This window comes from Moschus berezovskii, chromosome X (genome assembly GCF_049115385.1).
Source record: "Moschus berezovskii isolate FMDL1 chromosome X, NW_MosBer_1.0, whole genome shotgun sequence".
NCBI classification, from domain to species: domain Eukaryota; kingdom Metazoa; phylum Chordata; class Mammalia; order Artiodactyla; family Moschidae; genus Moschus; species Moschus berezovskii.
Genome location: NC_142488.1, coordinates 93,272,888 through 93,300,586, shown reverse-complemented (window position 1 = coordinate 93,300,586; position 27,699 = coordinate 93,272,888). Strand labels below are relative to the sequence as shown.

Here is a 27,699-nt window from a genome sequence, read left to right as displayed (position 1 = left end):
CCCTGGTGGGTCAGATGGTAAAAGAATCTGCCTGCAATGTAGGAGACCCGGGTTCACTCCCTGAGTCAGGAAGATCCCCTGGAGAAGGGAATGATTGTCTACTCCACTATTATTGCCTGGAGAATTCCATGGACAGAGGAGCCTGACAGGCTATAGTCCATGGTATCAAAAAAAAAGGGGAAAGCCCCACCTCCACAGTATTTGAAATCATCTTTTCCACTACTTTCATGCTCAGTATTTATTACATGAGGTAGCTGCCCAGAAACCTCTCTCATCACTCCTCATTCTCATTCCCAACTAAAAAACTTACCTTAAAATGCATTTTCCTCTTTTGTCCTCTTTCATCTTCTATCTCTTTTTTTTTTCTTTGCAATAAGCTCTTGTTCCCCTTTCTAATATAATCTAATTATACTAGGATTGCTCTTTGCAATTTTTTTCAGCTCTTTTGCCCATTACACCTATTTTTCACAGAAAAAGCCCTGAAAATGATCTGGAACACAGAAATCTGGAACACAGAATCTCTGTAGAAGTTTCTGGCTTTGGAGAGGCCTTTTCAGCCAAAAAGAGGATTATTTTTTGAGGGCAGAGAGAAGCAGAGACCTGCCAACACTAACTTCATGTCTTTTATTCCATCACACGAGAGGAAGCAAAAAGTACTGTAAGAAATAAAATAGTAGTAGAAAGTAAGAAAAAATAACTTTTGACTTATAGAATTATGATGTTTGAGATGGTGCTTGACGATCTTAATCAAGTGGCAATAGTATAGGAATTACCAGGCAGGTTAAGCAATGCTTAAGAGCAAGGAGGCACTAAAACATGGCCTATGTGCAGAGAAAAACAGGAAGGTCAGTGTGACTGGAACCAGCGTTTATCAAGTCTTTTTCTCTACATGTGAACATAATAACACTTAGTTTATGGAGGTTTCAGATATATTGTTGGAATGTGAGACTTTAAGACATTCACCAGTTCTTAGAAAATAAGATAAAGGACAGAACTAATGAGCACCTTACTATGCAGTCAGGTAACACTGCATGTTTTTAGCAGGTGATGTTTACATGGAGAAAATGTATATATATATATATATTTTTTCTTCCCTCTTTTTTTTCTTTTGTTTTTACTTTTTAAATTATGAAAGTATGATAACACATTTATAGGAGACTTGGAAAATACAGAACAAAGTTACATATATTTATATGTAAATATAAAGTTACATATATATGCATATATTACATAAGTTACATACATATACATACATAGAATCAGTATATATTGAAGAACTGACTCAATGGAAAAGACCCTAATGATAATAAAGATTGAAATTGGGAGGAGAAGGGGAAAACAAAGGATAAGATGGTTGGATGGCATCACAGACTCTATGGGCATGAGTTTCACTAAGCTCTGGGAGTTGGTGATGGACAGGGAAGCCTTGTGTGCTGCAGTTCATGGGTTCGCAAAGAGTCGGACATGACTGAGTGACTGAACTGAACTGAACTAGTATATGTTACAATTATTTTTTATATAGGTAAATTAAGATTTTTGGTTGCTCTCAAAAATTAGTAGAATATACAGAAAAGTAGAAGGAAAATATACAGAAAAGTAGATCTGAAAAGCACCATGAACCAATTCAACATAATTTTTTTTAAGATTTATACAATGAGAAAATGTGTAAAAGGAATAAATTCCCTTCTCTGATTCAACCCTTATTAACAAAGGAGATGCTGCTGTCCTCAGTATTATCAGTCAAAACATGCACTCCAGGTAGTTTTCTCAGCAATGGGAATGAATTCATATGGCGCCATCCCCACTCTCTCACCACCCTGAAGAATGATCTACCTTGGCAAGGTAGCTGGTTAATTCTTTCTTTTTTTTTGAAAAAATACACATTTTTATTATGGATTTTACCAAACAAGAGGTGATTATTTATGAAAATATTGTAAACTGTTAGTGCTTGGAAAGAATATAGCAAAGACACACACATGTTCTATTTTCATTTGAATTTGATGATATAAAATGAAGTGAGCATTTTCAACTTTACCCTTTTAAAACTGCCTCAGGGAAATACGCTAATTGAGAAATATTAATTAAAATGGAAGGTAAAAGTTCTTAAGCAGAATTATATCCCAAGTCTTCTTATGGGGTATAAATAGATGGAAATTTAACTTTACAATGTTTTTGAGGGGTTGCCATTTTAATTAGTGTGATATATTTGGGGTTGCCACTTTCCCTAGAGTCAGTTCAGTTCAGTTCAGTCGCTCAGTCGTGTCTGACTCTCCGCGACCCCATGAATCACAGCACGCCAGGCCTCCCTGTCCATCACCAACTCCCGGAGTTCACTCAAACTCATGTCCACAGAGTCGGTGATGCCATCCAGCCATCTCATTCTCCGTCGTCCCCTTCTCCTCCTGCCCCCAACCTTTCCCAGCATCAGAGTCTTTTAGAGTGAGTCAACTCGTCGCATGAGGTGGCCAAAGTATTGCAGTTTCAGCTTTAGCATCAGTCCCTCCAATGAACACCCAGGATTGATCTCCTTTAGAATAGACTGTTGGATCTCCTTGCAGTATAAGGGACTCTCAAGAGTCTTCTCCAACACCACAGTTCAAAAGCATCGATTCTTCGGCAATCAGCTTTCTTCACAGTCCAACTCTCACATCCATACATGACCACGGGAAAAACCATTGCCTTGACTAGACGGACCTTGGTTGGCAAAGTAATGTCTCTGCTTTTTAATATACTATCAAGGTTGGTCATAACTTTCCTTCCAAGGAATAAGCGTCTTTTAATTTCATGGCTGCAATCAGCATCTGCAGTGATAGTTTCTTATTTTCATTTATACATACTGATCACCTCTAAAAACAGGAACATATGTGGTTCTGTTTTTCATTCTTCATCTTTTTTTTTGATAGGGATGAAGATAAGCAATTATTATGAAAAAAGGTCTAAATAATAAAGCAAATTTATAGCTCTATTAAAGATGAAACGTGAAATACAGATTGAGGTATCCTTTTAAAATAACTCCCTTCTTTTGCCCACTTTTAACAACTAGGTGAGAGGGTAACATGTAAGAAAGCCAGAGGCCCCCAAATGTCAGAAGAAAATAAACTGCAAGTGGCAAACATTTTTTTTTTCCTTCTCTATACAAAATTACACGAGGCTTCTTTTAATTCTGTGTTGGTGGCACCTAGTTCTGCCTTGAGCTAACTGATGCATTTTATTTTCAATGAGTACAGTCTCTATCCATGGCAATGAAATGGAAAAAAAACAAGTAGGATGGTGGTGCATAGTTCCACTCCAGGGCCTTTATCTCAGTAAAATGAGACCCAGATTAACACGAAGTTGCTGCTGCTAAATCGCTTTAGTCGTGTCCGACTCTGTGCAACCCCATAGACGGCAGCCCACCAGGCTCCCCCGTCCCTGGGATTCTCCAGGCAAGAACACTGGAGTGAGTTGCCATTTCCTTCTCCAATGTGTGAAAGTGAAAAGTGAAAGTGAACTCGCTCAGTCGTGTCCGACTCTTCACGACCCCATAGACGGCAGCCCACCAGGCTCCCCCGTCCCTGGGATTCTCCAGGCAAGAACACTGGAGTGGGTTGTCATTTCCTTCTCCAATGCATGAAAGTGAAAAGTGAAAGTGAACTTGCTCAGTCGTGTCCGACTCTTCACGACCCCATGGACTGCAGCCTACCAGGCTCCTCCATCCATGAGATTTTCCAGGCAAGAGTACTGGAGTGGTGTGCCATCGCCTTCTCCGAACATGAAGCTACACATATTAATTTCCAGACTAGATCATACTCTTCACCGATAATAAGGCAATATACCCTTATTTAGGTTGAGAGGTGCTATATGCGTATTTTCATTTTTCAGCCCCATTTCCCTGAACCTCCCAAAGCCTTCCTCTGACTCCCTATAAAGGAGAGTATTTTGGCCAGATTTCATATTTACATTCATCTCTTTTACTCTTGGGCTTCCCTGGTGGCACAGTTGTAAAGAATCCACCTGCCAATGCAGTAGATGAGGGTTCAATCCCTGGGTGGGGAAGATCCCCTGGAGAAGGGAATGGCAACCCACTCTAGCTTTCTTGACTGGAAGATACTATGGACAGAGGAGCCTTGAGGACTATGGTCCAGGGGGTCGCAGAGTCGGACTTGACTGAGTGCCTGAGAACACAACACTTTCACTCTCAGGCAAGATATATCTCTCACTATGTCTACCTCTATACATGCTCTTCCGTCTCTCTCTCTATCCCTTTTTCCCTCCCTCCCTCTGTATCTTATCTCTTCTTTTTCTGAGTCTAAAACTTACCCTGAACTACACTCCCCCCAACCAACACACACAGATTCTACAAACATAGAGGATGCTTTACATACATATGGGTCGCTGATTTACTGGCTGTAACCCTCAGATCACTAGGGTCTGGGGATTTTTATTTTGGATGCATGAAATCTTTTCTTTTTCTAATATGTTAAGTCTTGCCAATAGAAACAGAAATAGATAGCAGGGAGGCACTTATTATGAGATGATAGTGCAAAGAATGATGCTTTGAATGGCAATGTTCTATAGCATGGTGCAAGGTCACAGAAATTTCAAAATTTTAAGGCATGTAGGGAAATTTCCCATTAGATAGCATTGTTGTATAAACCATCTTGCAAATTTTCTAGTTTGATCCCACTTGACATAAAACAAAGATTGAAAAGCACTGTTGTTTCTAAATAAAATATGACTTATTTTTTTTACTTCGTATCATTTTAGAGACAGGTGTAGCCAAGTTTGACTTCTCTAAGTCATTCCCTTTCACTATTTTGCTTGCCATTTTCTCAAGCCCTGAGAGGATCACTACTGTATTTCTAGACATAAAAATGACTGACTTTGACCAAACCCTTGGCACCTATGAAATTTCTATTTCCTTCACTTGCTCACTGAGACTGGGTCTTTCTTGTTTGTGCATGCTCTGTCACATCTAACTTTTGTGAGTCTATGGACTGTAACTCACCAGGTCCCTCTGTCCATGTGATTTCCCAGGTAAGAATACTAGAGTGGGTTACCATGCCCTCCTCCAGGGGATCTTCCCAACTCAGGGGTTGAACCCTATGTCTCTGATTTCTCCTGCATTGGCAGGTGGATTCTTTACTACTGTGCCACCTGGGATCTTTCTTGAAGCAACATCATTTTTATAGCTGTCTTACTCTTGAGCTGCTCATCTAAGCATTGCTACCCCAAGGGCTCAAAGGCCAAGTCATATCACCTCTGTTGGATGTGTTGAGGATATTTAGTGACAGATGTAGAATTACCTTCAGTTTATTAAATCCTTTCCTCTGTATGTACAGAGAGAGAAGAACCTTTATATTGAGTGTGAAACACAAAATCTTAAAAATCAGTATCTTTCCCTTAATCCTATCAAACATAAAACCCAAATCCCAACAAACCAAATCATTTACTGAAAAAAGAGTAAGTTATGGAAACAATGTGTATTACCAAAGTTAAGTGTCTGGTGCCCCTCTGGAACCACTCACCTTCCTTTCCAGTATCCCCTCCTAGGTTCCTATTGCAATGCCTTTTGATTTTCTTTCATTTGGGCACAGTTTGGCCCACTGGGAAACAGGATGTCATCTTTTCTTTCCCCTTCCCCATTCTACTTGTGGAAGTTATTCCTAAGTATGCCATTGTTCAGAAGCCTGCACTCCCATCCTGACCTCCTCTCCTTAATCACTCTCAGGTGCCTAGTCTAAGGTGTACATAGACAAGAGCCCTCTTGGTTTCCCACCCCTTTGTGACAGAGATCAGTGTCTGCTCTCTCCTCTTCAAAGGAAGAGGTGGCCTTTCCAAGCCTGCCCAAGCCAGTAAATTAACTTTATTTTTCGTATATTTGTGAATATTTATCTTACTTTCCTAACACAGAGGTATATAAAGAAATAAAAGCCCTCTATTCTACTGTTCTTACCCTACTCCATTTTTCTGGATAAAAAGAAAGTTTTTCCAGAGCATTTCTATGCTTACATAAATCTATAATATAAAAGGAATACACACACACACACACGCGCGCGCGCGCGCGCGCGTGTGTGTGTGTATGTCTGATACATATGCACACAGAATAATCTGGGGAGTAATTTTGTTTCAGTAATTTTGTAAGGTACAGCTGGCCATCATTTTTTTTTTCTTAAACAGTGCACTGAACATGTCTCCAATATAGTATGCAGGATCTACTTAATTCTCTTACATATTTCTTCCATGTTAGAGCTTTCTGCAGCTATCTCCTTCCCCATGGGCCAAGTTTCTCTGGTATTCGAAGAACTCTCGCGGGCTTGTATCCCACACACGTCACTTCTTCCCTTCACAGTTAAAGGTCCTTGAAGAAGAGCCCCCCTCACTGAGCACTTCCTCACTTCCACTCACTCCTCAGTCCTTGCAATTGGGCTTCTACCCCCACCCACTACCCAGACTGGCTCAAAGATCAGACATGGCCAAACCCAATGAACACTTTTCGTGTCGTAGTGCCCCACTCCCTGGAGCCCTGGGCACTGCTAAACACACCGCCCTTGCAACTCTTTCCCCCTGTTTCGACTACTCCTAAGTATTTCATTGCCTCCATGGTTCCCAACCAGGGGTGAATTTGTTCTCCTGTGAACATGTGGAGACATCCTTGATTGTTACAATCTCTTCTGGGGGTGTGGGGTATGCTACTGGCATCTAGTGGGTAGAGGCCAGGGATTCTGCCAAACATCCTGTAATTCACAGGACACCCTCTGGAGATGAGGTATCTACATCATCATCAGATGACAGTCAGTTGCACTGTCAGGAGTGCTGAAACTGTGAAATTCAACCCTCCACACACATGCTCAGTTGTGTCTGACTTTTTGTGACCCTATGAACTATAGCCCACCAGGCTCCTGTGTCCATGGGATTCTCCAGGCCAGAATACTGGAGTGAGCTGCCATCTCCCCTAGGGGATCTTCCCGACCCAGGGATTGAATCTACTTCTCCTCTGTCTTCTGCATTGGCAGGCAGGTTCTTTACTACTAAGCCACCTGGGAAGCCCCAAATTCTACCCCATAAGGATATCAACAAGCCCAAGAAGGTTTCTGTCAAGTGAAAGCCTTTTAATAACTAGCTAGGGATCTGGCTACAGATCCTGGTAACAATTATGCACATCTGCCCCCAAAGGAAATAACCAAGAGTCACATCCAGCTGCTGTAGAAATGTCCTAGGGTTAGTTTAGGGTCATAAAAAGTTCCAGTCTTTAGGTTCACAGTCCCTGGTGAATGTTCAGGGCTCCTCCAGTTATGCCTCAGTCTGGTCCAGGTATAACTCCTCAACATCATTCCACCTGTGGGCTAAACGATACATTTAGCTCCCCTAAACACAGCTTACAGTTATCAGAGAGGGAAATGCAGACCATCCTCCCCCTCCCCCTTTTACACCCTCCCTCTGGAAATTGATTTCCCCTCAGGGTGGGTTCTATTATGCATTTCTGAATATACTAGGACCTTTGTAGCCAGACTTCCCTCCCACTGTAATCTGGTGATGGGGGAGAGGAAAAAAAATCTAAGGATTTTTTGGTCCTTTGGTCAGTGGTCTAGACCAGCAAACCCTCCAGGTACTATCTGTTGCTGACTCACCTTGACAGTGGCACAAGTTCCCTGTTCAGATCTGCCTGTCCAGAGCTGGAAGTGGGGACTGGGGAGGATTCTCCTGTCACAAGGCTGAACAACAACAATAGCAGTCCTTGTCTGCAGCTGGTGTTGGCGTCCTCTGTATGAAGCCCTGAGGGATTCCTTTAGGATTGGTGAATCTCTGCCCTGTTGTAAACCTGGGGTTAACCCCAGGCCTGCTTTAATTGTTTCTCATATAACTTGCTCAGAACATGAATGAACTTCTTGTCCAGTTCATTCCTGGACACTTGGGATGCAGGAATCCCCACTAGTCCACTCCTGCTCCAACCATCTACAGCCAAGTGAAGGGAGGGGTAATGCAGGGAGTTGGGGTGCTATATACTGGCTGCCCAGGTCCACCAGATACAAGGTTTGTGGAAAAAAATACAAAGAGAAGCTGCAGCACTTCTAGGGTGTCGAATGCTAGTGGTCTGGAACACAAAGGGGCTTGTCAAAACAAGTCTTTTTCTCTCTCTCTCTCTCTCCCTTTAACCCCCCAATCCACACTTTCCCCAGTCACTATCCCATACCTTCTCTCCCACCCCTTTCCCCTCCTCTCTCACAACTCCTTTCCCCCATTTAACCACCCACCCTTTCTCTCTACTCTTCCCAAGCCCCCTTACCCCCCTTCCCCTCCCTCTGAAAACTGATCTCCCATCAGGTAAGTTTCTATTCTCTTTCACATTTCTGAATCAAGGGTTCTGTAGCCAGATATCTCTCCCACAGCGGAAGCAAATTTTCTGCCTTGAAAAATTCAGGGCTTTACACCAAGGGCAGTTCCAATCCCCTGGCCTTCGAAATGCTGTAGGTTTTCTCTGCTGATGGGGATCAGAATAACCCCTATTTCTGGTGTGTTCTTGAGGGTCTTTTCCCCAGGCCCCTGCATTAGACCCTAAGCTAAAATTAAAGGGACTGCAATGGGGAGATGCTTGAGCTGGAGCTCCTACTGTGACCCCTGCTGGTGGTGAGGATGATGTGCTTGGGGATGGTGTGGGTGTGGACGGTGTGGGTGCATCTGGAAAAGGAGATGAGGAGTACGAGTATGTGAATGAGGTAGGGAGCTGGACAGGAAGGGTCCCTGGTGAGGCTGTATACATAGGCTTGGTTGTTTTAAATAGATAACGCCTGGCTCTTTCCGTGGACCTGCGATCTCCCTTCCTTTGCCCACCAGAGGTGTGATTTTTCTGGTCTACAACTCTGAGAAGCTGCATAATGTCTACAACCATCTCCTCTGCTGCCTCCTCAGCTTCCTTCGCCCCCGCAGCTCCCGCCCCCTCTGCATCCTCCTGTCTTCCTCCTCTTGTCGCTTCAGAAGCGGCAGCAGGAGTAGCAGTGGCCCCTGCCTCCTCCTCTTCTTCTTCACTGGTTCCTTCTGTCTCAGCCCCACTGGCAGTGGCCATGGCCAGACCTGGCCCCTTGGTAGCTCGTTCCCGCAGAGACTCCAGCTCCTGGAGGAAGTGAATAGAGTTGAGACCTGTCCTAGGGGCGAGGCTGGGGCTGGGACTGGGACTGAGGGCTGGGGTGGGAAGCAGGGCGAGGAACAAGTAATCTTACTGCCTGGAAGAGCTTCCACCTCAGCTGATCCCTTTCCTTCCGCATCTTCTCCAGGTTGGCCTGCATTTGTTGCAGCTGGAAGGCTGATTCCTTGCATTCCACCTCGTGCTGTGCCATGAGCAACTTCAGGTCTGAGGCCAAGGCATGTGCGGCCGACTTGTGCAACCCAGCTAAGTCGTGTAGCCACTGCACCCTGTGCCCGTGTAACTGGCTCTGTCTACAGGCAAAACGCATGCCCAGGGCCAGGCTGCCCCAGGCACAGGCCTCTTTGGCCTGGATGGGCACCTGACGGTCCTCTAGGATGGCTCTGAACTTGTCCTCCACCTTCTCCCAGGACAGAGAGAGATTCTCGAGGTAGAACTCCGGGCCTTTTGCGTGCCTGGACATCCTCTCATTGATGAAAGCCATCACTTTACCATGCCAGAACCCACTACTTGGGTCTTCGGGTTTCAAGGCCATGATGACTGAGTGCCTTTAGGGCTTGGCTGGCTCTGCGGGGATGAATCAATCAGTCCTCTCCCTCCCCTCCCCCCATCCCTTCAATCTCCTCTTCTCTGCTTGCCCCCTTCTCCTCCCCACCAACCCTGCCGCCAACCACCGCCAACCTCACACCCTCCTAAAGACCGTATACCCTGCCCCAGGAGACCTCCCACCAAGCCTCACCTCCTATCAGTTGGAGTGCAGCCCAAACAAAACCACTTACCACAGCAAAAGAAATGATTTTGATCTCTGTCTCCCTCCCTGCCTGAGGGTTCTGAAGAAAGAAAGGCTCCCACAAACCGTTAATGTGTTTGCTTTTGGACTGTTCCAACTTCCAGAAACGGCAGGGGTGGGCAAGGTGTGTGAGGAAGATTTCTCCCCTGCCCCAGGATGTAAGGGAACCTCCTATACTGTTGATAGTCTTTGAAGTCATGGAGAAACAGGAGTGGTCAGAAAAGACTCATAACCAAGAACATGAAGCGCTTGTAATCGAGTATCAAAATTCTCAACCCCCCACCATAATGGTTTGTCCTGCTCATGAGACCCGCCCCTAGTTCTGACAAAATAGTCTACAATCTGAAACAGCTCCAACTTCTCAGTAGCCTCTAGCGCCACCCCCAGCCCATTCAAGATTCTGTAGCTCCCGTTATAGACACAGTAAATTCTGATACTTTGTCAGCAAACTTTTTATTATTATTATTAAGGGCTATGTAGTACTTTGTAGGCAATGAACCTTTGTCTCAACTACTTATAACACAAGTTGAGTTCAGTTCAGTCGCTCAGTCATGTCCAACTCTTTGTGACCCCATGAATCACAGCACGCCAGGTCTCCCTGTCCATCACCAAATCCCAGAGTTCACTCAAACTCATGTCCATCGAGTCGGTGATGCCATCCAGCCATCTCATTCTCTGTCGTCCCCTTCTCCTCCTGCCCCCAGTCCTTCCCAGCATCAGACTCTTTACCAGTGAGTCAGCTCGTCGCATGAGGTGGCCAAAGTATTGGAGTTTCAGCTTTAGCATCAGTCTTTCCAATGAACACCCAAGATTGATCTCCTTTAGAATGGACTGGTTGGATCTCCTTGCAGCCCAAGCACAAAAGCAATCATAAATAATACTTGAAGAAGTAGCTTTGTTCCAGCAAAACTTTATGTACAAAAAGTGACAACTGGTAGGATTTGGTCTGCCGTTTGCCAACTCCTGATCTAGATTCATATTTCCTGTGTGTCCCAAAGATATCTCAAATCCAAAGGTTCATAAGTCAACCTTTCTCCTAAGAAACAATTCTTTATATTCCTGTGTTGTTCAGTAAAGAGACGTTGAAATCACTAATACCACCTCCCTTTAATAAGAATCAAATCAGTCCCCAAGTCTTATTACTAATACCTCAGATGTCAAACTTTTTTTGACGTCCCTTGTACTGCAAGGAGATCCAACCAGTCCATTCTAAAGGAGATCAATCCTGGGTGTTCATTGGAAGGACTGATGCTAAAGCTGAAACTGCAATACTTTGGCCACCTCATGTGACGAGTTGACTCACTGGAAAAGACTCTGATGCTGGGAAAGGTTGGGGGCAGGAGGAGAAGGGGACGACAGAGAATGAGATGACTGGATGGCATCACTGACTCGATGAACATGAGTTTGAGTGAACTCCGGGAGTTGGTGATGGACAGGGAGGCCTGGCGTGCTGTGATTCATGGGGTCGCAGAGAGTCGGACACAACTGAGCGACTGAACTGAACTGAACTGAACTGAACTGTTGCTTTTGCTTTTTAAATAATCTGCCTGAATTCCATTTCTGATTTCTAATATCTTCCTAATGTTTCCTGTGATCATATTGCTTTCCAGCTTTAAAAACATTTAAATGGATTCCTGTGACAAATTCCTTGGCCTGACATTAGGGTCTCATCTCAGGCTACCTTTATTATTAATTTGGCTCTCTTTAGTCTCTTCTCTCTCATTATTTGTATACCCAAGGGACTAGCCATACAGACATACATTCATTGTGGGTTTTAATTTATGTTTCCATCTGAAAAATTAGATGTTAATTACTTGTTGTCTGGGCATTATGTTCTGTGCCATGAACTACCTTGAAAAAGACAATATTTATTCTTTAAGGGTTTTATACCAGATAGTGACTGAGAAAAGATTATAAATTAGGCATTAAAGTATTGCTTAAGAAGGTAGTTAAGTACCAGCGGTATAAATCCCAGTGTTTTAGCTCTTCTTTAAAATGTTATCTTGTGTCTTCTTTCCATTTCAATTTGTGTATTTTTAATTATCAACCCTTAGTGAGAAGGGTTCTTATTTTTCCTTGTGCTTGAGGGACTTCTGCAGAAACAGCATTCAAAATATAATGTAAAAATCGGAAGGGTGAGGAATGGGGAGATACTGGAGTCAGAGAGACCCTTTAGGGGGATGCTCAGTCAGTTCAGTTGCTCAGTTATGCCTGGCTTTTTATGACCCCATGGACTGCAGGACTCCAGGCTTCCCTGTCTGTCACCAACTCCCAGAGCTTACTCAAACTTGTGTCATCCAGTTGATGCCATCCAAAATTTCATCCTCTGTCGTCCCCTTCTCCTACATTCAATCTTTCCCAGCATCAGGGGCTTTCCAAATGAGTCAGCTCTTCACATCAGGTGGCCAAAGTATTGAAGCTTCAGCATCAGTCCTTCCAATGAATATTGAGGGATGAATTCCTTTAGGATTGACTGGCTGGATCTTCTTGCAGTCCAAGGGACTCTCAAGAGACTTCCCCAACACCACAGTCCAAAAGCATCAACACTTCAGCACTCAGCTTTTTTATGGTCCAACTCTCACATCCATACATGACTACTGGAAAAACCATAGCTTTGACTAGATAGACCTTTGTTCGCAAAGTTATGTCTCTGCTTTTTAATATGCTGTCTAGGTTGTAAATATCTTTTCTTCCAAGGAGCAAGCATCTTTTAATTTCATGGCTACAGTCACCATCTGTAGTGATTTTGGAGCCCCCAAAAATAAAGTCTGTCACTGTTTCCATTGTTTCCCCATCTATTTGCTGTGAAGTGATGGGACCAGATGCCATGATCTTTGTTTTTTGAATGTTGAGTTTTAAGCCAGCTTTTAAACTCTCATCTTTCACTTTCATCAAGAGGCTCTTCAGTTCCTCTTCACTTCCTGCCTTAAAGGTGGTGTCATCTGCATATCTGAGATTATTGATATTTCTCCCTGCAACCTTGATTCCAGCTTGTGCTTCATCTGGCCTGGCATTTTGCGTAATGTACTCTGCATATAAATAAGCACAGTGACAATATACAGCCTTGATGTACTCCTTTCCCAATTTGGAACCAGTCCATTATTCCATGGCTGGTTCTAGCTGTTTCTTCCTGACCGGACTACAGAATTCTCAGGAGGCAGTTAAGGTGGCCTTGTATTCCTATCTCTTTAAGAATTTTCCACAGTTTGTTGTGATCCACACAGTCAAAGGCTTTGGCGTAGTCAATAAAGCAGTAGTAGATGTTTTTCTGGAACTCTCTTGCTGTTTAGATGATCCAAATGCATGTTGACAATTTGATCTCTAGTTCCTCTGCCTTTTCTAAATCCAGCTTGAATATCTGGAAGTTCTTGGATCACATGCTGCTGAGGTCTGACTTGGAGAATTTTGAGCATTTCTTTGCTATCAGGTGAGATGACTCTAAATGTGTGGTAGTTTGAACATTCTTTGGCATTGCCCTTCTTTGGGATTGGAATGAAAACTGACCTTTTCCAATCTTGTGGCCACTGATGAGTTTTCCAATTTGCTGGCATATTGAGTGCAGGACTTTCACAGCATCATCTTTTAGGACTTGAAATAACTCAGTTGGAACTCTATCACCTCCACTAGCTTTGTTCATAGTGATGCTTCCTAAGGCCCACTAGGCTTCAAACTCCAAGATGTCTCTTATTCTAGGTGATTGATCACACCATTGTGGTTATCTGATCATTAAGATATTTTTTGTACAGTTCTGTGTATTCTTGCCACCTTTTCTTAATATCTTCTCCTTCTGTTAGGTCCATACTGTTCCTATCTTCTATTATGCCCACCTTTGCATAAAATGCTCCCTTGGTATCTCTAATTTTACTGAAGAGATCTCTAGTCTTTCCCGTTTTGTTGTTTTCCTCTATTTCTTTGCATTTCATTGATCACTGAGGAAGGCTTTCTTATTTCTCCTTGTTATTCTTTGGAACTCAGCATTCAGATGGGCATATCTTTCCTTTTCTGCTTTGCCTTTTGCTTCTCTTTTTTTCTCAGCTATTTGTAAGGCCTCCTCATGCAGCCATTTTGCTTTTTTGCATTTGTTTTTCTTGGGGATGGTCTTGATCACTGCCTCCTCTACAATGTCACTAACCTCCATTCATAGTTTTCAGGCACTCTGTCTATCAGACCTAATCCCTTGAATCTATTTGTCACTTCCTCTGTATAATCATAAGAGATTTTATTTAAACCATACATGAATGGTCTAGTGTTTTTCCCTACTTTCTTCAATTTAAGTCCGAATTTTGCAATAAGGTGTTCATGATCTGAACCATAGTCTTGTTTTTGCAGCTCTGGTCATCAGCTCTGGTCTTGTTTTTGCAGATTGTATAGAGTTTCTCCATCTTTGGCTCCAAAGAATGTAATCAGACTTATTTTGGTATTGACCATCTGGTGATGTCCATGTGTAGGGTCATCTCATGTTATTGGAAGAGGGTGTTTGCTCTGACCAGTGTGTTCTCCTAGCAATACTAGTCTTTGTCCTGCTTCATTTTGTGAAGCAAAAGAAGACCAAACTGGCCTGTTGACTTCCTACTTTTGCATTCCAGTCCCCTATGATGAAAAGGACATCTTTTTTGCATTTAATTCTAGAAGGTCTTGTAGGTCATCGTAGTACAACTGTTCAACTTCAGCTTCATTGACATTAGTGTTTGGGGCATCAACTTGCATTACTGTGATATTGATTGGTTTGCCTTGGAAATGAACAGAAATCATTCTTTCATTTTTGAGATTGTACCTAAAGTATTGCATTTCAGACTCTTTTGTTGACTATGAGGGTTACTCCATTTCCTCTAAGTGATTCTTGCCCATCATCTGAATTAAATTTGCCCATTCCAGCCCATTTTATTTCACTAATTCCTTAAATGTCAATGTTCACTCTTCCCATTTCTTGTTTGACCACTTCCAATTTACCTTTATTCATGGACCTAACATTCCAGGTTCCTATGCAATATTGTTCATTACAGCATTGGACTTTCTTCCATCATAAGTCACATCCACAACTGGGTATTGTTTTTGCTTGGCTCCATCTCTTCATTCTTTCTGGAGTTATTTCTCCACTCTTCTCCAGTAGCATTTGCTACCATAATTCAAAATGTAAACTAAGGGCAGTGGTGTTTAGGATGGAGTGATGCACGTCCAAAGCTTTTTGTTAAGCAGAATTGTTATGAATGTCAAAGAAGGGCCGGGATGAGAGAATGAATAGGGTAATTCCCAGGTTTCTGTTATAGGGAACTATATAGATAATGATGCTATGGGCTTATATGGAAAATGAAAGAGAAACTAGGATGGGTTCACCTTTAGACATACTGAGATACCTGTGGGACGTCCCAATAGAAATATCCTATAGGCGGTTAGAAGTATGAGTCTAGAACTTCGGAGAGACATCAGGGCTGGAGATGTAGTATTGAGATATGAATTTTGGATTTGAAGCAATGGTTAAAATAACCCCGGGGAGAAGACATTGAACAAGAAAATCAGAGTGCCTAGGATAGATCCCTCCTAGAGGATTTTTCCTCCATCGACATCTTCCTTTCTGCCACTGTCCATTATCATTGACAGTTTTATAGCTTGCCTACTTACTTCTTTGCCTTCTCTTCTAGCCTCAGGACATTTTTACTTTTATTTTTTTTATTACTTCTATAACACTTTAAACATGAACTTTAGCTTGTGATCACATGTCTCTGTATGCCCCCATCCTTCTAATTCTGCTTATAAACACTTTCAGAAAATTAAATAATTTCTTTTGATCAAAAGATTGGAGGAGGGAAATAATGAAGACAGGGAAACCTGTTAAGATCCTAATTTAGTAGTACAGAGAAGACATGGTTAGTGCTTGAACTCTGGCAGGACATAGATGAAATATCAGGTAAGAGGAGCATTTTAAAATGGAATTAACACAGCTTGTTAGCCAATTGTGTAAGGGAACTAAGTACAGAGATGTGGAATGGAGGATGATTTTGAGGCATCTAACTTGAGAAACTAGATAGTATGCTTAGTGATGCCTCTCTAATTATTATAGATAACATAGGAGCAATAACAGATTGTAGGGAGGAGATTCAGTCTTGGGACTGATAAGTGCCTTCATGATATTAATATGCAGTCATAGTTAAATGGATGTACTGGGCTGGAACTTAGGAGAGAGTAGAGAACTAGAGAAAAATATTACAGACTTCGATGTCTTCAGCACTTAGTTTGTGGTTGAAATCTAGTGTTTTAACAAAATTTACAGAGATGAAAGCTGGAGGGACAGGATAAAGAAACAAACAAGCAAATAAAACAGAAGTAGGACTCCCGAGGCTTAGGGGAGGATGACTAACATTTTGGAGATACCTCAGGGAAAAGGGGGTTTCCCTGGTGGTTCAGATGGTAAACAATCTGCCTACAATGCAGGAGACCCGGGTTCAATCCCAGTCTTGGGAAAATCCCCTGGAGAAGGGAATGGCAACCCACTCCAGTATTCTTGCCTGTACAATTCCATGGACAGAGGAGCCTGTGGGCTACAGTTCATGGGGTCATAAAGAGTGGGACACAACTGAGTAAGTAACACACAGGGAAAAAGAAGAGCCAACCATAGAGTTAAAAAGAGTGATCATAGAAGTAGACAGTCCTAAGTGAAAGATATCTTAGAAGTAATGAGGGGTTTAGAAAGTTGAAGGAATGAGAGTGAACAAGAGGTCATTAGATTTGGCAAGTAAGATATCCTTGAGTCTATTGATAGAAATTCAATAGACTAAAGGGGCAGAAATCCAGTGTTAGTGGGTCATAGAGTGAAGTTAGAGCAGCATGCAGAACTTTTGAATGTTACCAGTCTTTTAAGACCTCTGACAGTGGCAGTTATGGTGGGTAGGCAGGGATCAGAGAATAGATCACAGTGACACAGGGTATTACAGCTTAGTTGCTAAGACAATTATATAATTCTCAGCACAAAGATGCAGTACTCTATCTTCTGTATGTGGAAGAAGACAACCACATAGAAAGGCAATTCGGTGCTTTTGAAGTGTTTGCAATGTGTCTTGGGTGATAAAGCAAAGCTTTGTGAATATTGTAAGAATACTTACAAAACAACTTATTGACAGATACAGAAATATCAGTGTAATCTAAATGAGAAGAAGTGGAGAAGTAAGAAATTCAGTTGACTCTTCAACAACATGGGTTTGAACTGTATGGATCCAATGATATGCCATTCTTTTCAGTAGTAAATGCTACACGATCCACAGTTGGTTGAATCATGGATGCAGAATCACTGATGGAGGAACCACGTTATATGGCATCCCTAACCACACTGTTCAACTGTAATTATAGAGTCAGTACAATTGGTTGTAGGTTTCCTGGATGAGACTGTTCTTTTTAAAATGAACATAGGGATTCTCCACAGATTTCTGAAGAGCTTTTTGGTTATGGTCTTACTATGCAGCAGATTGACTCTTTTAAAATTGTCTTCCACCAAACAATAAAGCAGGGGTCACTAATAACATGTGGATTATGGTGGTGGCAGGCAATCTTTTAAATTTCCCTTGATTATGCCTTTACCTTTACCCACATCCCAGTCAGTCATTGGCAACAGATTTTGGACTAGCTACTTGTATCCCTAGGTGGCAGATTGCAATTGCTTTCCTGGAGAATGGTGACAAACTTGCCACTGGAAAGATCCTTAATCCTGGGTTATTTTATACACACACACACACACACACAATATTTTTCTTGAGTAGATGCCTGACTTAACTACTCTACCTCCAGATAAATTATAGTTTATTTTGAATTCAGGGCAGATGACATTTTGATAACAAAATTTTATCTTGAGCAAGTAGTGTTTAGAATATATATAATTTCTTTTGTAACCTGATCCATTGTCTACTCTTTCTTTAAACAACAAAACAAAATATCTAGATTTACTTTACAGCTTGACTTGGAAGTCAGTAGATAAGGTATTAATTATACAGTGGTGATGTTAAAGGGGGTTGCTTTCTATTGAGCACTTGCTACATGTTGGGTACTGTGCTGCTGCTGCTGCTGCTAAGTCACTTCAGTCGTATCCGACTCTGTGTGACCCCATAGACGGAAGCCCACCAGGCTCCCCCGTCCCTGGGATTCTCCAGGCAAGAACACTGGAGTGGGTTGCCATTTCCTTCTCCAATGTGTGAAAGTGAAAAGTGAAAGTGAAGTCGCTCAGTCATGTCCGACCCTTAGCGACCCCATGGACCGCAGCCTACCAGGCTCCTCCATCCATGGGATTTTCTAGGCAAGAGTGCTAAGTGCTTTAAATGAGCTCATTGTTGAGAGACAATTTCCTATGGATCTCTTATATTTCTGCATGACTTATGAGCAGAAAAACTGTCCCTTGTCCCAGATTATCTTTTCAAGGATATATGTATTAAGAACAGCCATAAAAGGTAGAAATTGTGTCTTCCACCAAAGTGAATGACAATTTGCTTGCAGCCTTGGAAAATATAGATAATAACTCCCTCTGGAGCAAAAGGCAGGCATGCCTTTTAAAGACTTGTGCTTCCTAAGCTTGGGATTCTTCTCAAGCTGTGTAGAGTGTCATCTGGCCCTCTTTGTATTGCTTTGTGGGAATTGGGTTTGGGGAAGCAACACAAATGCTGATACTCTGGCTATTTCTATTGCGATGAATAATTAACTGTCCATTGTTTCTGACTCAAAAGTCTTTTTTCTTCTACCAACACTCATGAAACTTGGAAGTACAGCAAAGTCTCAGACCCTTCATAGTTTTTAACACTTATGTAACACAACAACCCTATCAGGATATTCGGTTCTGTCCAACAGTTTGTGACACCATGGACTGTAGCCTGCCAGTCTCCTCTATCCATGGGATTTCCAGAAAAGAATACTGGAGTGGATTGCCATTTCCTTCTCTAGGGGAAATTCCTGACCTAAGGATCGAACCCAGGTCTCCTGTGTTTCTGCCTAATGGAACAAATGTACATAAATTCAAACCTATTATATTGACATTCTTATAAACTAGGTGTATCACCTATGAAAGCTGACATTCTTTATAAAAAAACAAACTAAAAAAAGACACAAAGGTTTCCTGAGCTCTTCACAACTATAAATAAGACTATTCACTTATGGGCTCAAAAGGAGAAAAGTGAAAATTTTCAAAAGATTTTGTGTTCCCCCAACTTATTATTATAGCACAGATATTTCTGTGATTGTATTAAGTTTACATCTGCTTTTTAATATACATGGCGCATAGAAGGAGCTCAAAAATATCATGTGAATGCATCTAAAAGGTTGTGGCTCTGCATAAAATGATAATGTATAATTATAGCTGATTTTTGATGTTGTACAACAGAAACCAACACAACATGGTAAAGCAATTTTCCTTCAATTAAAAAATAAATTTAAAATAATAATAGTAATAATAAAGAAATTTGTCATAGATTTATCCCACTTGATCTTTTATTTTTTTTTATGTAATTAATTTATTTTTTATTGGAGGCAAATTATTTTACAATATTATATTGGTTGGTTTTGCCATACATTGATATGAATTGCCCCGGGTTTACATAAGTTCCCCCTCCTGAACCCCCCTCCCACCTCCCTCCTCCCTTTATCCTCCCTCTGGGTCATCCCCGCATGCCAGCCCCGAGCATCCTATAACATGCATCGACCCTGAACTAGTGATTCGTTTCACATATGACAACATATTGTTAAGTTTTAAGTATTTTTGGATATTTTGGATAACTTTATCAGATGTGTCTTCTGCAAATATTTCTCCCAGTCTGCAGTTTCTTTTCTAATTCTTCTGATAAAGTCTTTTGAAGAGCAGAAGTTTTTCATTTTAACAAAGTTCAGCTTATCAATTATTTCTTTAATGCTATGATTTTAAAAATTATTGCCATATTCATTGTCATCTAGGTTTTCTCCTATGTTGTCTTCTAGTTTTATAGTTTTGCATTTTATGTTTAGGTCTGTGATAAGTCTAAAGATTTGTGTCCAGATTATTTTTTTTCCATGTGTATGTGCAGTTGTTCCAGCACCATTTGTTGCAAAGACTATCTTTGCTCCATTGTATTGACTTTGCTTCTTTGTAAAAGATCAGTTCACTATATTAATGTAGGTTTATTTCCAGTCCCAATATTCCATTCCATTGATCTATTTGTTTACTCATTTGCCATCATCATAATGTCTTAACTATTGTAGTTTTATAGTAGACCTTGAAGTCAGGTAGTGTCAGTCTTCCAACCTTGTTCTTCTCAGTTTTGCGCATGCGTGCTAAGTTGCTTCAGTTGTGTCTGACTCTTTGTGATCCTGTGGGTTGTAGCCCGCCAGGCTCCTCTGTCCATGGGATTCTGTCCATGGGATTGTCCAGGCAAGAATACTGGAGTAGGTTGCCATGCTCTCCTCCAGGGGATTTTTCTGACCCAGGTATCGAGCCCTCATCTCTTCTGTCTCTTGCATTGGCAGGTAGATTCTTTACCAGTAGTGCCACCTGGGAAGCCCTTTCAGTTTTGTACTTATCATTACATGGATCTTATAAGTAATTGGTTATATATATGTATATATACATATATATGTTCTTTGTTTAGTATTTTTTATTATAAATGGTATTATGTTTTTCATTTCAAAGTGTTCATTGCTGACATATAGGAAAGCAATAGACTTTTGTGTCAGTTATATCCATATAACCTACAACCTTGACATAGATGCTTTTAAGTTCCAGGTGCTTTTTTGGTTGGTTATTTCAGATTTTCTACATAGAAAATCATATAATCTATGAATTTTCTTGTCTACTTCATTTTTAACTGGGAGTTCTAGTATGTTGAAAAGGAGTGGTGAGAAAGGACATATGGCCTCATTCTTGATCATAGTGGGAATATTTCTAGTTCCTCACAACCAAGTATGATGTCAGCTGTTGGCTTTTTATAGATATTCTTTATCAAGTTGAGGAATTTCCCCTCCAGTGCTAGTTTACTGAGAATTCTTATTATAAATGGGTTTTGTCAAATGCTTTTCCTGTGTCTACTGATGTGATCATGTGTTTTTTCTTCTTTAGCCTGTTGATATGATGGATTTCATTAACCATTTTTTTAATGTTGAACCAGGAAAACTCTCACTTGGTTGTGGAATATAATTCTTTTTCTCCATTGCTGGATTTGATTTGCTAATATTTTGTTGGGGATTTTGTATCAATGTTTATGGGAGATATTAGTCTGTGGTTTTCTTTTAATGTCTTTGGTTTTGGTATTAGGGTAACAGTAGCCTCAAAGAACGCGTTAGAAGCATTCCCTCTGCTTCAGTCTTCTAAAAGAGATGATAGAAAATTGGTTTAATTTATTTCTAAATATTTGACTGTGAAGAAAGCTGATCGCCGAAGAATTGATGCTTTTGAACTGTGGTGTTGGAGAAGACTCTTGACAGTCCCTTGTACCGCAAGGAGATCCAACCAGTCCATTCTAAGGGAGATCGATCCTGGGTGTTCATTGGAAGGACTGATGCTAAAGCTGAAACTGCAATACTTTGGCCACCTCATGTGACGAGTTGACTCACTGGAAAAGACTCTGATGCTGGGAAAGGTTGGGGGCGGGAGGAGAAGGGGACGACCGAGAATGAGATGGCTGGATGGCATCACCGACTCTGTGGACATGAGTTTGAGTGAACTCTGGGAGTTGGTGCTGGACAGGGAGGCCTGGCGTGCTCTGATTCATGGGGTTGCAGAGAGTCGGACACAACTGAGCGACTGAACTGAACTGAACTGAACCAGTGAATCCATCTGGGCCTGGTGCTTTCTCCTTTGGAAGTTTACTAATTATCTATTCAATTACTTTAATAGCTGTAAGTTTATTCATATTTTCTGTTTCTTCATATATGAGTTTTGGCATATTGTGCCTTTTTAAAAAATTGCCAAAAAATTTGGTCCTTTTCATCTAGGTTATCAAATTTGTGGGCATATATTTGTTCATAATAGTCCTTTGTTTTCTTTTTAGTATTCATAGGATTTGTGTCAATGTCTCCTCTTTTATTTCTGATATTAGAAAGTTATATCCTCCCTTTTTCTCTTCCTCTTTACTTTTAAAATATTAACATTGCATGTTTGCTGTTATATGTACTTATTTCTGGGCTTCGCTGGTGGTTCAGACTATAAAGAATTTGTCTGCAGTGCAGGAGACTCAGGTTTGATCCCTGGGTCAGGAAGATCCCCTGAAGAAAGGAGTGGCTACTCACTCCAGTATTCTTGCCTGGAGAATTCCATAGACAGAGGAGCCTGGTGAGCTACAGTACTTATTTCTGCACTCATCTGAAAGTCTCCTTTTCTATACAATCAAATATATTTTTCAGTAAAATCTTATTTTATAATGATTCTAAGGAAATGGAATTCACCAAAGGGCCCGATATCATATTTGTTTATTCATTTGTTTCCCTTTCCTAAATTAGGTATAATATCACTTCATAGTTCTTTTGTTTTGAAAGCAATATCATCCAGTGATCTAGATTAACTAATTGATAGTTATGAACAGCAGTCAATTTACATTTAAAAAATGTCAGAAACAAAATTTTGTTTTAGTTTATTAAGCATTAAATGGTTCTGTAATTTTCAAGGAAAGTATTTTGAAATGAGCATAAGACAATTGAAAGAACCATTTAGAAAAGTTTCAAATATACCATGAGGCATTTTATCTGGGCTTCTGCTTGTAGATATGAAAGAGTTCCCTACTTTATTTAGTTTCTTTTCAGTAGGTTAGCCTGGTGATATAACAAATTCATACAAACTCAAAATTTGAAATAAAACTTTAGATATTATAATATTAGCATGTTTTATAAATGGGAATTGGAAAGGGACATCTGTATTTTTCATGTATACTTTAAATTATAGTTCTTACTTTTCCCCTCAGGGAACCCAAGATAGTCAACATTTTACTTTAGAAATATTTCTGTGAAAAAAAGTATAAATTATCGCCTACAGTAGCTAGCATTAAACCTTTGGAATAGAAAGCAAGGTTTATTTATAAATTTGAAAATTCTGTGCTGTGCATTTTAATAAGTGTTCTTTAACTGTTATCTTTACACATCTGAATTTCTTTCTGTGAGTATCCCTGAACTGGTATGGATAACTATGAGTTAATTTGGCTGATAGCATCAAGTTCTGAGAATAACCAGGGTCTAAAAAAAACTCTTTCCTAATCCACTGACAAGCTGTATGATTTTGACTAATTTATTTATCCTATTTGCATCTCCTTTTTACTCCTATACAAAATATAGATGATACTTACTTTGCACTTTTGTTCTGTATTATTGCCAGAATTAAGTAAAATAGGAGATATGGAAACACTTGAAAGATGACAAATGTGTACAATTGTAAAGCATGGCTTCAACATCACTGTGAAATCCCTTGGCTCATATTGAGCCTGAACATGTTCCTTGTCCTTCTCAGGATGTAGAGGGAGGACAGAAAAAAAAGTACAATTCCCATTCTTGCACACTCGTCAGTCTGCCTTCTCAAATTTGCAAAGCTCTAGTTGTACCTAATGATAGAAAAGTAGCATTTTTAGGTCCCAGTTGCAGGAAAAATTTTAAATAGAACTGGCCTGCAGCATTTTTCAAAATTAAATCTAAATAATGCGAGATTGTTACCGGGAACTGTGCCAGGGCTAGATTACACAACTAATAAAAATCAACCTGAGTCTCTGGTATGAACCTAACAGAAGCAGAAGATATTAAGAAGAGGTGGCAAGAATACACAAAAGAACTATACAAAAATGATCTTCACAACCCAGATAATCATGATGGTATGATCACTCACCTAAAGCCAGACATCCAGGAATGTGAAGTCAAGTGGGCCTTAGGAAGCATCACTATGAACAGAGCTAGTGGAGGTTATGGAATTCCAGTTGAGCTATTTCAAATCCTGAAAGGTGATGCTGTGAAGGTGCTGCACTCAATATGCCAGCAAATTTGGAAAACTCAGCAGTGGCCACAGGACTGGAAAAGGTCAGTTTTCATTCCAATCCCAAAGAAAGGCAATGCCAAAGAACGCTCAACCTACGACATAATTGCACTCATCTTACATGCTAGAAAAGTAATGCTCAAAATTCTCCAGGCCAGGCTTCAACAGTACATGAATCATGAACTTCCATATGTTCAAGCTGGTTTTAGAAAAGGCAGAGGAACCAGAGATCAAATTGCCAACATCCATTGGATTATCGAAAAAGCAAGAGAGTTCCAGAAAAACATCTATTTCTGCTTTATTGACTATGCCAATGCCTTTGACTGTGTGGATCACAACAAACTATGGAAAATTCTGAAAGAGATGGGAATCCCAGACCACCTGACCTGCCTCTTAAGAAACCTGTATGCAGGTCAGGAAGCAACAGTTAGAACTGGACATGGAACAACAGATTGGTTCTGAATCGGGAAAGGAGTACATAAAGGCTGTATATTGTCACCCTGCTTATTTAATTTCTATGCAGAGTACGTCATGAGAAACGCTTGGCTGAATGAAGCCCAAGTTGGAATCAAGATTGCTAGAAGAAATATCAATAACCTCAGATATGCAGATGACACCACCCTTATGGCAGAAAATGAAGAAGAACTAAAGAGCCTCTGATGAAAGTGAAAGAGGAGAGTGAAAAGTTCACTTGAAGCTCAACATTCAGAAAACGAAGATCATGGCATCCAGTCTCATCACTTCATGGCAAATAGATAGGGAAACAGTGGAAACAGTGTCTGACTTTTTTTTTTTTTTTTGGTCTCCAAAATCACTGCCAATGGTTATTGCAGCCATGAAATTAAAAGATGCTTGCTCCTTGGAAGAAAAGTTATGACCAACCTAGACAGCATATTAAAAAGTAGAGACATTACTTTGCCAACAAAGGTCCATCTAGTCAAAGCTATAGTTTTCCAGTAGTCATGTATGGATGTGAGAGTTGGACCATAAAGAAAGCTGAGCACTAAAGAATTGATGCTTTTGAACTGTGGTGCTGGAGAAGACTCTTGAGAGTCCCTTGGACTGCAAGGAGATCCAACCAGTCCATTTTAGAGGAAATAAGTCCTGAATATTCATTGGGAGAACTGAGGCTGAAGCTGAAACTCCAATACTTTGACCACCTGATGAGAAGAACTGACTCATTTGAAAAGACCCTGATGCTGGGAAAGATTGAAGGAGGGAGGAGAAGGGGATGACAGAGGATGAGATGGTCGGATGGCATCATCGACTCGATGGACATGAATTTGGGTAAGCTCCAGGAGTTGTTGATGGACAAGGAGGCCTGGCATGCTGCAGTCCATGGGATCGCAAAGAGTCAGACATGACTGAACGAATGAACTGAGCTGAACTCAGACTGTCAGGCAGCCTTGATCACAGCCCCCCCCAGGTCAGCAATGGAGAAACAACATTACTCGTACGAGTACTTGTCTTGAGTTCCAGAGACATTGGTTATCATCACAGACTTCATACTGGGACTTGTTTGTGGGCTAATAAGCAATTTGTCAGCAGCCTTTTACATGTTAGAGACTAGAGCAAGAGTGGATTTAGACAGAGCCCTGGTCAAGATTTTTTGCAGGTGAGTTTAGAGAAGGAGAAGGAGACAGCAGAGGATGAGATGGATGGATGGTGTCACCAACTCGATGGACATGAGCAAACTCCAGGAGATAGTAGAGGTCAAAGAAGCTTGATATGCTATAGTTTATGTGGTCACAAAAGAGTCAGACACCACTGAGCGACTGAACAACAAGAAAAACAAGAGTTAGAGAACATTTCCTCCTTCAGCCTCTCAGCCATCCCCAGGGTGGATTCCCTGCCCTCATCCTCATCTTAAGTTAATGAAGGTGCTGCTGGGATGACCTACATAGTGTATACTTTGGATAGTTTGAAGAAGGAACAAGAAATTTTGCCTAGGGGCCTGGGCTTTATTGTAGAAGATGTTTGTCTAAGAAACCTGCAGAAGACTGAGTGACACTCTTACTAACAACTTGACCTCCCAAGTTCTGACCTTTGCCTGGTAGCTAGTATTCACAGTACCTGGAATTTCCTTCTTGCCTTAGTTTGCTTTCTCTTGATTAACTTATTTTTGTGCCTAAGGCAGTACATCTTTTTCATCCTTTCAAACCTTCATTGTGTATTGGTACTAGGCCTGTTGCCTAACTGACTTCTTTCAGATTCTTTCGTCTCAAGTAGCACCCTAGCCCAGTGGTGTATCTTCACTCATTGCTGTCAGTGTATTGTGTTTATTGTATTAGTGATGGTTTGTAAATTACCACATCACATAGATATTATAAGTATTATTTATTAACAATATGTGTTTTGTTAGTCACTCAGTTGTGTCTGACTCTTTGCAAGCCCATGAACTATAGCCCGCCAGGCTCCTCTGTCCATGGGATTCTCCAGGCAAGAATACTGGAGTGGGTTACCATTCCCTTCTCCAGGGGATCTTCCCAACCCAGGGACTGAATTTGGGTCTCCTGAAATGCAGGCAGATTCTTTACTGTCTGAACCACCAGGGAAGCCCATTAACAATATATGTACCAATTAATACTAGCAGTAATAATAATTCTAATGACAGTTTATTAAATATCTACTATGGGCCAGATGCTGTGCTATATGTTTTATATTTCTTTAAGACCTACAGCAGAGGTCAGATATTATATATTATTTAAGACCTGGAGAGGTCAGGTATTATAACTATTCCAACTGAAAATGGTAAACTTATTTTTACTTAAGTTTGTATAATAAACAGAACTTCCTTTTCCAACTTCGAATGGAGCCACCATCAAGGATTTCTTACCCTCATTTTTCAGGTGAGAAATCGGCGACAGAGATGTTGCATAACTTGTCCAAAGACACAGAGTTAGTTGAACCTAGTGGATCTTATCTCAAAGCTCATGATTTGTAATGAAACCACTAAGTTATATTGGTCCCTTATTTAGTCTACCCTATTTTCTCCCCAGCATTATATATATTTGGGATAGCAAGCTCCTTTCATGGAACTGGACATTCTATTTCTATTGTTGAGACTGCTGATCAACAGCACTTATTCTCTGGGTTTGTAACAAAGTAATGGTAAGGTATTTAACAAGTAAGTCTGTTTCACTGTATGGATGGACACCATGGAACAGATATGATCAAAGTCTGTGACATTAAGAACTGTTTATAATACGTTTACATACTTAGCAGAGGTGATTCCCTTTCTTCTTTGTTTATTACTTTTTAAAAACTGTGACCATTTATCTTCCTTGCATTCCCTGCTGCTGCTGCTGCTGCGTCACTTCAGTCGTGTCCGACTCTGTGTGACCCCATAGACAGAAGCCCACCAGGCTCCCCCGTCCCTGGGATTCTCCAGGCAAGAACACTGGAGTGGGTTGCCATTTCCTTCTCCAATGTGTGAAAGTGAAAAGCGAACCCTAATCCTCCTTGTCTCCAAGATACAACCATTATATGTTTTTTATTTACTGGTATTCTGATACACAAAACTTGGCTAATCCTTACCCTGGTGATACAATAATATCTGCAAAATTATCCTGAGTCATATTTAAACAGGGAATAGGATATTTGACCAGCCATATACATGAATCTGTAGAATGGGAATAGAGGTTTAGTACCATAAGTGTATGTCTATGTGTGCCAAGTCATGTCCAACTCTTTGAGACCCTATGGATTGTAGCCTGCCAAGCTCCTCTGTCAGTGGAATTTTCCAGGCAAGAATACTGGAGTGGATTGCCATTTCCTCCTCCAGGGGATCTTCCCAACCCAGAGATCGAACCTGAGTCTCCTGCATCTCCTGCATTGGCAGAT

The 27,699-nt window shown here is 41.0% G+C and overlaps 2 protein-coding genes across 2 annotated transcripts in view; one reads left to right on the top strand and one right to left on the bottom strand.

The window, feature by feature from the left end:
* IL1RAPL2 (interleukin 1 receptor accessory protein like 2) overlaps positions 1 to 27,699 on the top strand; it is a 625,896-nt gene that overhangs the window by 9,370 nt on the left and 588,827 nt on the right. The gene's annotated exons all lie outside the window — the stretch shown is intronic.
* Positions 8,336 to 9,656, bottom strand: TEX13A (testis expressed 13A). Its single transcript, XM_088834047.1, has 2 exons — positions 9,198 to 9,656; positions 8,336 to 9,091 (listed from the first exon to the last, which is right to left on the bottom strand). The coding sequence occupies exons 1-2, from the start codon at positions 9,654 to 9,656 to the stop codon at positions 8,336 to 8,338; spliced, it is 1,215 nt and encodes a 404-aa protein (XP_088690173.1).